Source organism: Centruroides vittatus, unplaced genomic scaffold (genome assembly GCF_030686945.1).
Source record: "Centruroides vittatus isolate TY-2023 unplaced genomic scaffold, ASM3068694v2 scaffold_1167, whole genome shotgun sequence".
NCBI classification, from domain to species: Eukaryota; Metazoa; Arthropoda; class Arachnida; order Scorpiones; family Buthidae; genus Centruroides; species Centruroides vittatus.
The window spans coordinates 2,157,064-2,174,557 of record NW_027122671.1 but is presented as its reverse complement, the minus strand read 5'-3'; the positions used below and the strand labels follow the sequence as shown (position 1 = coordinate 2,174,557).

Sequence of the window (17,494 nt, the reverse complement as noted above, 5' to 3'; positions counted from 1 at the left end):
TCCATGGTCGTTTATAAGGAGAGAGGAGGATCAGGGGACCGATCCTGGATGGTAGAATGGAATGAGTGAATGAGTCACATTTCCTTTTTTTGGCCACAAATGTAATATCTCCTTTGAGCACTAAGATGACCTTTTTAATTAACCTCATCGTGGAATGTCGGGCAGTGGGAAATGTCCGGACGCATCACCCCTGAAAAATTCCTGACATTTTCCGACCCGTCAGGATTCGATCCCGGGTTCCTAGAACGGCAGATTGCCATACTAACAGCTCTGCCACTCGTTCATCTACTTTAACGGGTTTTTTTTTAATTGTATTCTATTTCCCAGAAACAAATTTCTCTAATTTATTTGTTATTTTATATAATAAAACGTTACTTTCTGAGATAATTTTTATCGATTTCGAAACTGGTGTTTAAATTTCATACGATATTAATAAGACAACTTCGTAAATTATTTATGTGAATTAATAATAATTATTAAATAAGATATAATAAAAAGTAATCATTCAAAGTACAAAATCTAAATTTTATACGAGTAAGATAAGTTCTCATCTCTTAATGCTGCCTCTAGCGTTTAACAGAGAAAAAACTTAGACAACAAAACTGAAAATGGAGGCGTGGGTGAAGTACTAGTTATGGTCGTGATTGTTTTATTTATTTATTATTATTTCAAATGTTTGGCTATTGTGATCACCTATATTCGTTACGGTTCTCGGAAGGTAATTGATTCAACTTTTCTTATGTGCTAAATTATAAATTAGGTTTAAACGTTATATAATGACGGGAATTCATAAATTCATACCTTAAAAACTGATGTAAAAAATATATAAAATATTCTGATACTCATCTAAAAACAATCGGTAATATTTAGTATCTTATAAATGGAAAGTAATAATATTTACTTTCATTTTATTATTTGCGCAGTTTAGATGGATGCAGAAATAATTTATTCCGTCTTTCGGACTGCATTAATTAAAATAATTTCTCTTTTAAACAGAATTTATCGGTTTATAACACATAATACCATAAAATGTTAAATATATAACGATTAGCTATACGATATAATATAAAACATTGTATTTATAGTAATGTGGTTAAAGGATATTGCCTTGAAACAAATATCTCAAATTTTAAATTAGTTTTTGGATTCAAAATCATAAAAAAGTAATTTGAAAGATTTTCTGTCTCTCTCATTGCTTCCATTTTTTAATATTGGTAAATTCTGATATTAATAAGCTAATCAAAAGAAGATTTGATAACCTGACAGCTTCAATTTGAAGAGATGTTGCCTTTGGATCAAATGCCATATGTTCAACAAATGTTTGTTCAGTAGACATCAAAACACTACATAGTCTATCATTAAACATATCTTCAACTACTGTATTAGGATTTCAACTATGCTATTTTTAATTATACTAAATAAATAAATTTTAACAAAACTACTTTACAAATAAATTTCCTATTTGCTTATATTACATGATATAAGATTTTTTGGTTAATGTTACCTATGGTAGTGAACATGGCGGCTTTTCTCTGAAACAGTGGGGATGCACGTTCTAACATAACCTAACTTATTCTAATAAATTACCATAATTATTGCCAACCAAATTATTCGAATAAAGGTAATTTATTAGAATAGGTTAGGTTAGGTTAGAACGTGCGTCCCCACTGTTTCCTTGCTGGAATCAGACGAGCTGCCATCTTGGAACCATAGGTAACATGGTTAATGTTACCTATGGTTCCAGGATGGCGGCTTGTGACATGATATTGTTATAAGTACAATGCGAAAGGAAAAACACATTCACGTGTTTACCGATAAAAACAAATTTAATTTCGCGATATATGTAGATATATATATATATATAGATTTTTTTGGATTCCTGCTGTTCTTTTACTCATTTACAATTGTCCTCGATGATGGTTTCGGTGTTACAGGCAATCTAGGTAGTTGGTCTTATCTCAACTCCAAACCGACAATGATTCGTATCTAATAGTCTCTCACACGATTCTTAATCTAACTTAATCTAATAGAAGGTAGATAGAAGAAGGGGAAGTAAGAAGAGTAATAGGATAGGGGTACCCAATTTTATCGGCAAGTAGTCCCAGTATTGCTTCGCCTTGACTTCCGAGTCTTGAATGTTATGTTTTCTTGCAAATCGGCTGTCTGAGGGTTCTTCTTCCGATATATCAATACACTTTCTTCTTGATCTGTTTTCTTTGGTCTCCTTTCTTACAGTCTTGTCGGATTCTACTCACAAGCTCTGCTGCCACACGGCCGTCAACCCTTGTGTCTGGCCCAAGAATGTCCACTCGAATCTCTTTTTCCCCTCCAGGCTCGTTGCCGTCTATTGTCTCTCCCTTACCTCCTGGTGGGCTAGGGGTAAGTCCGAGTTCTCGTAAGTTCGAGACAAAGGGACAAAGAAAATTGGAAGGAAGGATAAATTTATAGAAATAGAATACAAATTAAACCTAAAACTATACAGAAATAAAAGGCGTACAGCCACAATATAGGACTTGATTTGATTTAACAGCATTCTGTGGTAGATTTTAAGAGAGGTTGGTAGAAGTATGATGTCTCTGTAGTTTTGGGTCTAATTGTGGATTTCTTTTTACTTTCCCAACTCTGTTGTATATAACAGAGGAAAAATATTGGAGGATAGAAAATATCGGAAACTGCAAATTTGAAAATTAGAATAAAACCAGAAAATATTTATAGAACACCTGAAGAAGACCCTAAAAAGTGTGTCGAAAATGTTAGTGATACGTTCTGAGTTTTTACCTGCAAAGCTATACAAGGTTAGTGAGATGTATTTGGAAAATATGGTAATCATATTTGTGAACTTTGAAACTTTGAGAAATGAAAAAAATTTGGGGAGTTTTTCTGTATGTATGGATGTTTGTGTGTGGGACACAATTTTGTTTACTTCTTCGAGCCTTAATAACTCTTGTGCTTTTTGTCAAAAATTTCTGAAAGTTTGCAGAGAGGTTTGTGTATTGGGGGATTGATGCTATTAAATTTTGGACATTAAAGATTGACAGGATGGGAGATAAAGGGGGGTCATGCATCATATCTTGAGTAGGGTTGGACTTAATGACAATTTTACTTGTTATTAGCATTTACAATTTTTTATAAAATCCATCCCTATTCTCAAAATTAAGCTTTTTACCATTTTGTAATAGTTAAAAATATAAAGTTTTTCAATGAAGTATCATAATAGCATCACCAAAATTTTAAATGTTGCAGGGAAAGTTAAGCAACTCATTGCTGATGTTTTTAATTGGATGATTAAGCCTTGTTTCCATTGTAATGGAAACAAGGCTTAATCATCCAATATAAGTTTTTTGTTCTAGTGCAATGTTACAGATGTTAAGAATATTGGTTCGATATAGTGTTTCTCCATATTTGATGATTTTAACAGTGACACTATTTATACTTGGGCCTGTTGTCTTTTTGCTAATTTAATGCTTTAAAAAAAACTTGTCTGATGATAGGACTGCTGAGAATTTGCTGTTCAGCATGTACTGTACAAGGTGTAGTCAAAAAGTTCTGGAACTGGTCCAATAAAAAATATCTTACATACATGTTAATTTATTGAGAGTTGTCACTTTCAAAATAAGTTTCTTCTGCAGCTATACATAGATTCCAGAGCTTTTCCCAATTTTCAAAAATTCTTGGAACTTTTTGTGTGATGTTAAGCACTCACTGCAATTCTGTTTGAATGCCATCAATGCTCTCAAATCCCTGTCTTTTTAGCATTTTTTTCTGCTGTGGAAATAGAAAAAAAATCACATAGTGCCAAGTATGGTGAATAAAGAGGGTGGGGAACCATGGTCATTTTATTTTCGGCAAGAAACTGTTGAATAGTGGTAGCTGTGTGAGCAGGGACGATGTCATAATGCACCAACTAATTTTGAGCTTGTCAAAGATCTGGTCTTTTTTATTTGACATTTTCATGAATGCACCTTAAAACATTGATATAAAAATTGTGATTCTTAGTTTGAGCTTGTGGAACAAATTCTCAAAGAATTTCTCTCCCTATTGAAAAAAACAATGAGCACACTCTTCAGATTGCACTTCACCTGGGATGCTTTCTTTGGTTTGGGTGATTTTTCATTGAGTCATAGCCATAAATCCATGTTTTGTCTCTTGTAATTACTTTTGTTTCTGTTGCAGTCTTGGAAAGTTTAAAACAAAATTACACACATATATTTGCTGTTCTTTAAAAAATTCATTTAACAAAGCAATGAATATTGCAAATTGACAAAAACTCTGATCTAATCTAAATAGCAAGAAACAAAAACTCTATACAATAAGAGTGCAAAATTTGGCAGGTAGCTAAATAATGTCTGTTACACAGCCTAGTTTGTGCAAGTTCAGCATGTGGTTGATGGTAGCACCATGTCACCAGTCCTGAACTTTTCGACTGCATCTTGTACATCAATTATTGGTGGAGCATTGTTAGAATTATTTTTGTTGTTCAGGAGGTTATTTTTTCATTATAGAAGTTTTTTTTTTTGTTTTCATTTGGTTTTATCTTTAATTCCGATTCACTTTGGTTTTCTTTTCTTGGTGCTCAGTTCAGCTATTTGATAGGTTTCTTTTGGATTTTGGGTTCATAGGTTTTGTTTTGTATAGATTTTGTTTCTACTGATATATCTTTATTGATTTTGAGAGCTCTTGATTATTGATTATTTTTAATTTATTGGTAAGAATAGGATCATTTAAAGATTCCTCAAAAGCTGGAACTTTCTTATACTTCTAGGTTTGATACAATCTGAAACCTGAAATGAGGCCAAAAACATTTGTGTTACAATAAAAAATTTTTGCTGGAAAAAGTAAGGAAGGTGGTTTTTTTGTTTGCTCAAATAGGATTATTTAATTTCCCAGATTCTTGGTTTAATCTATTGTGATATACATCAATGTAGAGGAGGAGTTGCATACACCTGATTTGATGTTGGGTGTATGCAACTCCTCCTCCGCATCTTTCGGAAACACCTGTATTAAACAAGGCAAAGATGAGGCGCCATTTTTGGTCTCTGCATGGCCCAAGGCGTGCCACTTCTTCAATTCTTTGAAGTTATCCATTCTTCAAAAAAAAGTGAGCAAATTCTGTGAAAACAGAACTTGCATTAATTAAGAAATATTCCTATTATAATGTGAATTGTAAATTTCTAATGCAAAAATGATTGTTTTAATTCTTTCAAAGTTAGAAATGAATATTATAATATAATCTCTATTTATTACATTAATAATAAGTGCAAGGACCAAACAGTTAGGAGTTAAAGGTTGAAATTTGGTACATGTCATGAGAATGTACGTTAAGAAAGGATTTTTGGAAATTTCCTTTGCGAAGGATTACCCTGAAGAACTTGACTTCTGCTGTACTATTGTATATGTGGTTTTTTTACATTTTTGTGGGAAATCAAACATATTTTTAGACCCATCTAAAAATTCGAAACTGGTTAGCTTCGGAAGAGAAGGAACCTAATTCTTGAATTTGGTGAAAATGGGTAAGAACTGCTATATAATGATAAAGGTTATCATACGTAAGGATTTATCACACTGAGTGCCCGATATAACACATTTTAAATAGTATATTATGCAATTAGTTTATAATATAGGCGATTATGGCATGAATGAAAGTTTGGCACATGAGTGGAACAAGTGGGCCAATTTCAATGAATGCCATAATCACTAATTATAAACTAATTGTCATATGGTATTTTGTGGTTAGATTACACTTATAACACACTATGTGGAAATTTACAACAAAAATTTATACAAAAATAAAATACGATAACGGATGGTGGAACCAAAATTTCAAGTGTTGACGGGAAAGATGAGCAACTCGTTAGTTTACTTTTAATTGGAATTTGAATGAACCACATGTATATACCATAACCTTAGTTTTAATCTAATTTAAGTCAACTTAAAATTTGCAGACATTTTATTGGCAAGTTTTGCAATCTTTATTGCACAGCTTAGAACTCTCAAGAAGCGATTGTCATGTTTCCAAAATTGCAGAAACGTCTCTCTTGAATTTAAGCATCATCGGGTGTATGTGATATTAATTCAAGCATTTGTTCAGTTCAATGATGATTGAACTGATTGAACTTAATACCTGTACATACTTGCGGGCTCATGTGACCCACCACAGTATAAAGTTGCAGCCTTTAACGCCTTAATTAAGAGAGTGCACACACATTCGTCTACGCTACAAGCTCTCCAGGCCGAGCTGAAACATATGCAATGCATCACCAAGGACCATGGATACCACAAACTAGCCCACAGGTTGATCGACAAATTCCACCAATACCAAATTCCTGCCCAATTCCATTCCCAGGGCGAAGACCAACTCGAGAATGATAAAATAATTCCGGTCACATACAACCCATATCTCGAATCACTGTATACCAAGATAACTAAAAAGAGCCACATTCACTTCACTTCACTTATAGAAGATGTGCATCTGTATTTAACATCTTACATAACAAAGGACCATCCTGACCGGGAAAGACTCCCCAGTGTATACAGCATCCTGATTAAGGATCATAGATGCGACAGAAACCTAGTCTACATAAGCTTTATGAAGCACTCCTTCGGAGTTAGATTGAAAGAACTCTTAGCTGATATACAGAATCAGAAGACCACCACTGCTCTGGCCATTTATGCCTTGGATCCAGACATACAGCCGGATTTTAATCAGGCGAGAGTTATCTGCACCACACAACATGCACACCACCTCAAGTGGTTAGAGGCCATGTGCGTCTACATAGCTAGCTTCAGAGATAATAATAATTGCATCAATCACAAGGAAGAGATAACTATCAGTAGTGTGGCAGGCGCTTATGGACAAAAATCTATAAAGAACATCAATCACGGGAGAGCGCATGCCCAAGATGATGTAAACGAGAAGCACGTGTTCGAGTTTCAAATTTTGTTATTCGATCTGCATTCTATCAGGAATTCACCATTACCTGAGAAAGAACCAGTTAGGTTCGAAAACATTAGTAACAAACTATTTTTCGTTTTATTTTTTCCATTTTTTGTCGTCATGGGAGAACACACCAGTAACAGGTTTGAAGGTTGTATTTATTTGATGATTGTCGTTAATGTTCTTATATCCATATTGAATTTAAATTATTGGTTCTGCACTTTTGGTTAATTCAAAACGTTTTCCACATTTCAGGAGAATACATATATTATAGGTGGAGAGTATTAAACGTTTTATCCAAAAATTGTATTTGGTAGGTTGATTAACTTGTAATTGGCTGTTTTAGTTGGGGTTTTCACTCCCATACTTTGTGATATTCTTAGAATGAACATGGTCAATAGTTGTGTTGGTAAGAGTCAGATTAGTACAGTTTCCTTTTGTAATCAAATGTTATCTCATAATGGATGATTGGCACTAGTAGGCTTTGCCAAGCAATACTTAGTTTTATCTTGTGAGAGAGATTACCAAAAGAGCATCATGATAAGGTGATTGTTTGGATTAATACTTTTATCTAAAAGCAATCAATATATTTATGAAAATTCATAAGGGTTCTATGAAAATAAATATTTTTATTTCTTTTTGATTAATTAAATAAAATTATAAAAATTAATAAGTAGAACTGTATTAGCTGCAAGATAAACAAAAAATCACCAACTTTAGATCTTTTGACTTTGGGTATTACACTCATTAAAAGTTTTGTATATCATTTTGTTTTTGCATCTTGCGTAAATTTTTCTCTTCTTTTTTTCTTTATCACAATCAATTGTGGAAGGTCAAAATTTAAACTGTCTGGTCACCTGCACCAGCCATAACATACCCAAATCAACTTGTCACCTTTCTTTTCTTTCCTTTTTCTTCCTAGATCTTCCTCTATTTTTACTCCTTCCTATCCTAACTTGTCACAAAACTGTTTTATCCTCCCCCTTAGATTTGGACAAAACATATAGTTGTCTGCCAAGAAAAGCATATATATTAAGGAGAAACTGCAAAAAATATTTTTTTAACAAAATTTTGAAACTGCCATTATGAACATTCTCATTACATATTTTTTAGATAGAAAGCACATGATTCTAAGCATAGTGTTCTTCATTCTTTAAATGAGTTTTAAAATTGCTTTATGCTTTAAAATTATGCATAATATAAAATCCATACAGGTAACTTTCAATATATGTGGTTAATGGTTAATTGATTCCAAAAGTCCAAGTGTAGTGCATATATTGAAATTGAAATATCGAAGTTAACAATCAACAGGAAATAAATTAATTTGTGACGTAAGTCATTAACAAGCTGTCTGAAATTGTTATTTTTACAATTATATTCACTTGGGCAAAGTATAAGAATAAAGAAATCAAATTTTAAAAATATATATTGAAGAATTGTTAATTAAATAGATTAGATGCATGTACAGTATAATTGCACACAAAAATTGAAACAAATTGGAAAATAACATAAAAAATTAATTGAAAAAATGAAGTAAAAAAGTTTAAAAATCGAGCAAAACATTTATCAAGTATTGCCAGCACAGTTGCAGCCTTCTCTTCTCTTTTATAAATTTTTCCATAAAAGCTGAAGAATTAAAACAGAAATGTTTGCAGAATTTAAATGTGAAAATGGAAATGAGCAATTATTTATTGTGACATCTGTACAATGCTGGGCTGCAGTTTTTAATCTTACTTTTAATTTATTTAATTTAAATGCTCTCCACCTCAAATTAGTAGTGGCTTGCCCCTGTACATCATACTTTTCCTTTAACAATAGAGTTCTGCTGGTCATCTAGCTAACACCTTTCAGGGAAAAATTTTTGAATTGAAATAATGTGCCTTTCAGTTTGCATTGAAAGTTCATATATAGTTAATCAGGACCTTCTGCTCTTAAAGTTTCCATATCTGGTCTTGTCTTTCATCTCTCTATGTTCTTATAGTTAAGGAAAGAGACAGGCAGACAGTGACAGTGGCATTAGTTCTACAATTTTTTCAAATTGCAGCCCAATTAAACTATCTGAATAAGAGCAAAGTTGGCAATGTTGAACTTTTGACAGATCTTCATTATCTGAAACTGCAAATATTCAGGGTTATCTGTAGTATCGTGTTCTTCATTAATCAGAAAAATTATAATTTTTATTAATGATGTTATATAAAAGTTTTATTTTTTGTTAGGCCCTACTTTCCCTTTGGTTTTCTAATCATTTATTTATATTTTTTTATGAAAAAGTACTCCATTTCCTGAGATAGATCATCATATGATTTTTTTAACTAAAAAATTTGGTGTCTGGCCTTTTAGAATTAAAAAACTCAAAAAGAATTATAAACTTATTTATAATTGATTTAAAATGGCAGATGTTATATTTACAAAAGATACAAAAATTTATATTTACAATATTTACTGAAGATACAAAAATGGACAGGGCAGAAGTGTAAACGTTTTGTCTTCTGTATTTTTTATATATTGTTCGTAAATTTTGATAAATATATAAATATTTGAAATTTTGAATACATGAAATTATAACAATCACATAATATTTTCCAATACTTATTTTTGTTTTGTAATTTCTGATATTCAGTTTTAAATCACTAGAATGTTTTATTTTTTGTTTTTTGAATTAGAAACACACAGATTAAAAAATATTACAGTGGAACCTGGTTAATTTGAAATGCTCAGAGTCAAAATATTGCATCTTTGTGTTAAAAAGTTTCAGGTTACCAAGGTATTTCTTTCCAAATGAAGTTGTAAGTTCCTACTATCATCTTTACCTGCAGAATTCAATATTTGGTATATAAATGCAGTTAGTAGGTCTGCAAACATATTTCCTCTTGCATTTGAATCAGATTCTGTGACACTTTTGATTTTATTTCAGTTTTTTAATTAATTACATGGCCATTGTTGCAAACAACCCTCTGAAATCTTTGACTATCTTATTGTTTGCTTTTTTTTAATCCCTTCTCTACTTCTCAAATTGTTTTTTTTTTTTTAAGCAGCTGATTTACCATCATCTACTCGGTGACTATTTTGTCCTCATATATCATGAAATCCACCACTTTGATGCTAGACATTTGGCAGCCGGATGAGTTGGCTTGTGGAAAACAAGCCAACTGATCCGGCTGTCATTGCCAGTTGAGATGAATGACATTGACATACTTATTGGCAGATAAACAACTTCATCAGTGTTATTTGTTTTTATTGTCATGTGCATGATCTCACAGTGTAGAATACACATGAATGTACTGGTAAATGTATTTGAAAAAAATTACAGGATAAATTTTCAGTTTGATTTAAAATATACCCCAATTTTGTATTATCCAAGTCAAAATAACATACAAATAATCCTTTGAAAAAAACCTTTAACTGGCATGAGGTATGATTAATTGTCTAAGCTAATGTTTTCAGATCCCTCCTGGGTCCTTCTTCAAGCTATGTTTCGTTTGTAATGATCTGTTATAATGAAGACCAGCCGTTTTTGGAACGAAATTTCAAATAGTGAACTTCAAAATCCAACGAGAATCACATGCAAGCCAGATTTGAAAACTAAAGTCATTACGTAATGATCGGTTTCTTATAAAGAAGGTTTATGTATTTTTTATATGAATAAAATCTGTATTAGCAGGTCGGAAGTCACGCCAGTTAAAGGTTTTTTTGAAGGATTATTTGTATATTACTCTGGTGTGTGTTGATTCTTTATTCAAAGTAACATGTAAATTCCTATATTAAAGTTGTAGAGAAAACTTTGAGTAAAAGTGAATTCAGATAACTGCTATATTTTATGACATGTAAGATGCAACTTTTTTAGGAAAAAAAGGCCCAAAAAAATTGTCCTTCATCTTATATGTGAAGGGGCAATCTTCTGTAGGCTAATGAATTTACCAAATGACATTTAGTACACTACAGGTAACTTCTACCTAGTCGAACCATTGAATAAAAATATTATTTAAGTAAACATATTATAATTAATTGTTTTTGTTACAGCTAAGCTGCTTTTACATGTATTCATGTAGAATATTTTAATGGTAAATGACTTCTTTTAGACTCCAGTTCTTCCCTGATAAATAAAAGTGTGTTCTAATTTTATTATTATTTTAAAATCAAAATACAGTTTAAAAAAAATTGGCACCAAGTGCTAAAATCTCAGGATGGCTTAAACACATTACTTTTTTCTAAATATTTGTGCTGGAGGTACCATACATGTTATATGGTTGTGTATCTTTATATGCTATAAAATATGGTATGTTCAAGTTAACCAGGTTTCACTATATTTAAATAATATTTACAATGAAACCTTTTTTCATATATTGAAAAATAATTTAATTACATGTATATTAAATTTCAGATTATTTTTCACATTCCACTGAAAGAAGATTAAGGAACAAGATTTGTCAACATCATTGATGAACTGAAAATTTTATATTTATAAAATGCAATATTAATATGGTTGTGAATATTTTATTCCTTTAAATAATTTTTAAGAAATGCCTACTATAACAACAGTTCCACAGAGAGAGACTAATATTCCAGTTCTTTCTTCACCTAAAGATGGGTATAAGCCTTTATCTCATAATCATTATGATTTCTGTATTGAAGATTCCAGACAAATAGAGTATGCACAACAGGAAACAGATTCAAAATCTAGTTTCACAACATTTGTACATTTCTTACATAATTGTGTTATTGCTGTTTTACAACCTTTATGTTTCAGAACTGCCGATAGTGTCGATGGAGATAAATTTTTTATTGCAGAGTATCATAAATCAGAATGTTGGGAAAAAAATGTCCATGAACCAAGGGAAGAATTTGAGGAAACCCATCTACTTTGTGATGATCAGTTATGGGAACAGTCTACCTATTGTTCTGATAAAATATTTTATAATTTACCTTGTGAGTCACCTATACCAAAGAAACGATTAGCTAACGAAACTTCAGTTGCTCAATTGGTAAGTTTTTCTCATCTTTTATTATTTACTAGGCTGGCCATACATACCTTTTTTTTTTTTTTGTTCTTTCCTGGCCATTGTTTTAGTAAAATTTTTGTCCTGTCTTTTGAAAACCAAAAATCTTAGCTTTTTAGTTTGTATATTAAACATATTATTTTGTATTTTAATGTCAAGATTTGTTAGAAAATGTTTATTTTGCTTTGAATAGATACTATTGAGGAAGAAATATGAAATATAGTTTACAGAATAGGTTCAACAAATTTAAGGAATATATTACACAAACAGAAACAGATGAAATTTGATCAATGAAGCTAATAAAGACAATAATAACCAAACACTTGAAAAAATTTGAATGAAGAAAAAGCATTAATATAGCTGACAGATGGTTCAAAATATTTACTGAAATACATGAAAAGGATCTTGAATTCCAAAGATTTTAATAATTTGATAAAATTAGTCCTTCATTTTTTCAGGAACTATATCTTCTGTAGAAAGAATATTTTTACTTGTGAATTTATTTGAAAACTGAAATATTGTTTTATTAAAAATGACATGGCACTGATACCAAAATTGTATATACAGTAGAGCGTCGTTTATCCGAATCAATTGGGGACTGGGGTTGTTCGGATAACTGATTATGTACGAAAAAATATATTAACCTATCCGATGTTGAAATTTTTCTCTGTTGCGTGTCACTTTGTGTTGAATTTTCGTCAATTTTAAGCCTAACGAAAATTTTTATAATAATCAAGGCTATTGTATCATTAAAAATTATTTCTTTATTTTGTACAAACAAAATAAATATATTGAAAAATATAAAAACAAAAAAATTATACTTTAGAAGTTAATCTAGTATCAAAAACGTTTGATTTAGCATGACACAGTCTGATTGGAAAGCTTTCGGTTAACCAACGTTTCGGTTGATTGGCTTTCGGATAAACGACTCTACTGTAATGAAAATTCTTGACCACCACTATTACAGTTTTTGATGTCTGAACAATTAATTGACATAAATAAATAAACAACTAACTAACCCGTTATATATAAAGACCAACAACTGCCGAATTATCGGGCTAGCAAATGGCTATAGTAATATTAATAATTTAAGTTAATTTGGTACTAGAGTTAGGCGTTAGGCGCCATCTCTTGCTAAATGTAATAATTAGAATTTTAATTAAATAATTTAAATAAATTTAAGCCTAACTGGAAGAAAAGAATCAGCCCGAAGCGGGACTCGAACCCGCAACTTCTGCTATCCGTGCAGACACGTTACCAGTTACGCTACCCGGACCTTCGGTCCGATCTCTCCCTCCAGTTGATATAAGATTACTGTACGACCATCGACGGTCATTACAATGCCGGCTTGGGACACAATAATTGCCCACGTCCTCCCAAAGGCACTCAACTGGGCATCGCAAACCCCGGCAAGGCGTATATATATAAATAAACAATTTAATAAATTTAATAATTAAAATTCTAATTATTAAATTTAGCAAGAGATGGTGCCTAACGCCTAACTCTAGTACCAAATTAACTTAAATTATTAATATTACTATAGCCATTTGCTAGCCCGATAATTCGGCAGTTGTTGGTCTTTAATTAATTGACATTGACATTCCTGATATCATGACTTTTCATAGTGAAATAATTACGAATGTAAGGCATAGTCGTTGAATGATAGTTTCATACTTTATTGTGTTTCGTGTACATCTAAGGTAAAACAGTAATAATTTGAAAATGATTGATCTACACAAACTTGACAGCAGTTTCTATACCTGTAAGATTTAGAGGTATGTTTTTGGAGATTTAAAATTAAATAGTTACACAGGAGCAGGCATTTATGGGGGATGGTCAGATAGTGATTTTTTGTCACACTGAGTAAGTTCCCTACTATGCTTCAAGTGGAGTTGTTAGCTATTATTTGGTGTGTTGCACTATTTTATATAAAGGTTCTCATAATAAGGCTAAATTGCTTCTGACAGTTAGGCTACATTAAAGGCATTTGATATGTGAGGAATTGAGCCCAAACATTATTTTATTTTCTGGATTGTTACATTTTTGAAGTTTTATCTTATTTTGAGGAGTTTGTTTTGTAAAAGGGCAAAAAAACCCACAGTCTTCCATTCAAAGTTAATTTCCATTAAAAATTAATTGCTGTATCACTTAACACATTAGTGTTAATTAAACTTTGATAATAGAAACTTGCTAATCATAAACTAACTATTGTAGTTTTTTGTGAAAGTTAAATTTAGTTGTTAATAAGTTCCATTTTGTTAGTTAAAACCCAAAAATTACCTAATAAATTAGATATAAGGTCAGGATTAGTGACCTTATAGATTTTTTTCAGGTTGCTTTGCCACTTGTTTGGGAGTGCTGTTTGCATTTCACACAATAGTTTTTCTCTTGTGGGTGCCAGGACATCACTAGTAATGTAAGTACTGAGCTACTGGCCAAGCAGAGTTTATGCCCCTTTGTAAAACCTGAAACAATTCTTAGTATTTCTTCTAATACTTTTTATAGAGCTGTTAAAAACTGGATAATTTCCAACCATTTTAAGCAGTGGAAGTTAAATTCAGATTTAAATCAGAATAAGACATTTTTGCCTAGCTTGTTCTCTGGGCAAACTAAGGATTTCTTAGCCTTTAATGGGAATCATTCAGTTCTTGGTTGGTTTTGGTCACATAAGCATTTGTGCCAACTGAAACTTTTTCATCAACTTTTATGAATTTGCTGAGGGTACTTTGCTGCATCTTATTTGGGACTGTGTACAAACAGACCCTGTGGGTTCTTCTTTTCTGTTTTTTTGTTCTGTTTTCTCTTTCTGACATGTCTCAGCTTTCCTTTAGTGATCATTCTTTAAAGAGATAAGACTTCTGAAGTGATGTTTTTCATGGGGTGCACAATGGATCTTTTAGGTCAAAGTGCATTTAACTTGAAAGCCCCCACTTGCACAATAATAATAAACTCAAATAAACTCTCAAATCTCAACTTAACTGTAATAACACATTCCCTGATGACATAAAATTAATCATGAATAATCCTATAATGCTTCAATGTAACTTGATTTGTCTAGCTTCCTTTTTTCAACCATAACTTAAGAATTGATCAAAACAAATCTGTTATCATGTGTTTTTTCTTATTCTGCTAATCCTCAATATCAAACATTCTTTTTTAGGTAACAGTTTTATACCTTATATTAATTTGGTAAATGATCTTTGATTTTATTTGATAGCAAACTATATAAATATCAAACTGAAAAATAATAAAATAATTATCTGTGAAACACAAAATAATGTGTAGATTGTGATGATCAAGTTCTAAAAAAAAATTTTTGCGAATCAGAACTGACCAGTAGATGCAGGAAAATGATAAGTCAAGGAATGGTTGATGCAGGTTTAATTTCCATAGTTTAAATAACATTTGTTGAGAACATAAATTTATATTGATGGGCGACTATTATATTAACATAATTTTCATAAAATTTAAGATAATGAATTTTTTAGACACTTTTGATATTGCATTACATGTATATTATCATTACAAATAGATATAGTATGATGCTATAAAATAATTCTATATTATTTTAGAAAGTTTCATAAAAAATTTCGTCACATAATAAGTAGTAGTCAATATTTAATTTTTTTTTTATCTATAGGTAGATTAAGTTGAAAACATTTATGATCTTTTAAACCAGGGATCTCAAATTCAAATACAGCAAAGGGCCAGTCAAATAGATGTATATTAGACATGGGCCATATTTATTATTATTCGGTAAACCAAAATATATCTGTAAACTAAAAAGAAAAGGCTTTAACAAAGGTCCTTTTGTTGCCAGGCCTTTACAGCTGGCATAAACAGTTAGGAGCTTGATGTTTTTCTGTTTTAATTATTGCAAGATGTCAGAAACATTGATTTTTAGAAAAGAAATCATCAAAGCCATGGACTGGATATGAAGCCTTAACAGGCATTAAATTTTGTAGAGGGGTTGCAACCCCTCTACAAAATTTCAGTTTCAAAATATTTAAACATTAGTTTTAACATGCTTTATAGTAACTATCAAATTATTTTAATAAATTTAATAAAATAATATTGAAATTTAGGTTAATTTTGAAGTTAAAATTATGAATATCTGTTATAAAAATTAAAAGATTTTAAATATTTTTAATTTAGATCAAAGAAAGTCAAATAAGAAGTCAGCTTTTAGCAAATAATGGAAAAGATCAACTATCAAAATCAAAAGAATGTGTTACAAAAAGCAGACAGAAATTAGAAGAAGTAAAAACAGACATTTTTGCAATTCGTAATGATATAAGGACAGCACGTCGTCTTTTTCAAGAAGTTGAATATGGACTTCGAGATTGCAAATGGGAAGAAAACAAAAAGAAAAATGCCAGAAATAGTTGTGTGTGTCCTGTGACAACTGTTCTTATTACAAATCCCTATGAGAAAATGTATCGAGAGCATCGTATTTTTCTGGAAGAAATGAAGTATCATTTTCGATGGCAGCATGGAATTGAAATTTTGTAGCTTACGAAAGAGTGATATTTTTTATGTCATTTAACTTAATTCCATTATTTGAATAGATTTCTTAGAAATTATTCATAGTAAATAATGTTAGATGTTTTCATCTTTTAATATCACATTTAGATAGATATATAATACAAAGTATTAAGTAAATTTTTATATATATGTATAAATTTTCATATTCATTTAAACAAAGTACAAATCAACATCAATTGAAGTAATAATTATATATAATTAATGTGTAGATAATATAATTTTCTTCCAGGTTTATATATTGATATCTTAGAGATGTAAAATATTTAAGATTTGATTTTATTTCGAATGCGATTCATAGTTTTAAACTTATTTATGAAATTTTGTAATCAAGATAAATATTTATTTATTTTATGTAGTGATCTTATATAATTTTATTTTTAAAATACATATTTCATATGGAATCACTTACTGATTTCAATTTTTGAATAAGTTATAAAGAGTATTTTATATTAGGATTTCAATTATCAGGACAAATACTATTGATAATTAAATTTTTAAGTTGAAATTTATTTTAATTGGATAATTTACAGAGGATTAATATTAGATTTTTGGCATGTTTATACATTCTATCATCATTATACATTCTTAAGAGTGGAAAAGCTGAAGTTTTGACTTTCTTATTTTAATATTTTTTCCTCCTCTTAGTTTCTCTAGCTTTTGTCCTCATAATAAAGAAATATTTTTATTTAATTTATTTCTATTAGATGTTGAATTAGTAAGTGAGGAGGTCATAATGATTATTTACTTTTCATATATATTTAAAATGAATTTTTGATGTAATATATATATATATAAAATAATAATAATAATTTTCATATCATTTCAATTTTTAGTAAATTAAGAAGAAAATTATTTTGAAATTAAATTGTTTCTCGTGCAAAGGAACTAATAATAATTATTGGATATAGCTTCACTTGTTTAAATAAAAAAAATGCTCAGAAGAAAATATGTATGCTTAAAATTTGTTATTTATAGGTTTAAATCGCAAACCAATAAAGAAATCAGATGTGAAGAAAAT

General features: G+C 30.4%; 1 protein-coding gene across 1 annotated transcript; it reads left to right on the top strand.

The window, feature by feature from the left end:
* Positions 1 to 588: 588 nt before the first annotated feature.
* Positions 589 to 16,696, top strand: LOC136986751 (uncharacterized). The gene is made up of 3 exons (XM_067284359.1): positions 589 to 718; positions 11,316 to 11,916; positions 16,087 to 16,696. The coding sequence occupies exons 2-3, from the start codon at positions 11,455 to 11,457 to the stop codon at positions 16,441 to 16,443; spliced, it is 819 nt and encodes a 272-aa protein (XP_067140460.1). The 5' UTR covers positions 589 to 718; positions 11,316 to 11,454; the 3' UTR covers positions 16,444 to 16,696.
* Positions 16,697 to 17,494: the final 798 nt, after the last annotated feature.

Excerpts from the sequence above, each read along its gene's own strand:
- LOC136986751 (XM_067284359.1), top strand. The coding sequence starts at position 11,455 with ATGCCTACTATAACAACAGTTCCACAGAGAGAGACTAATATTCCAGTT. Across the intron at positions 11,917-16,086 it reads AAACTTCAGTTGCTCAATTG|ATCAAAGAAAGTCAAATAAG; the intron begins GTAAGTTTTTCT and ends TTTTTAATTTAG.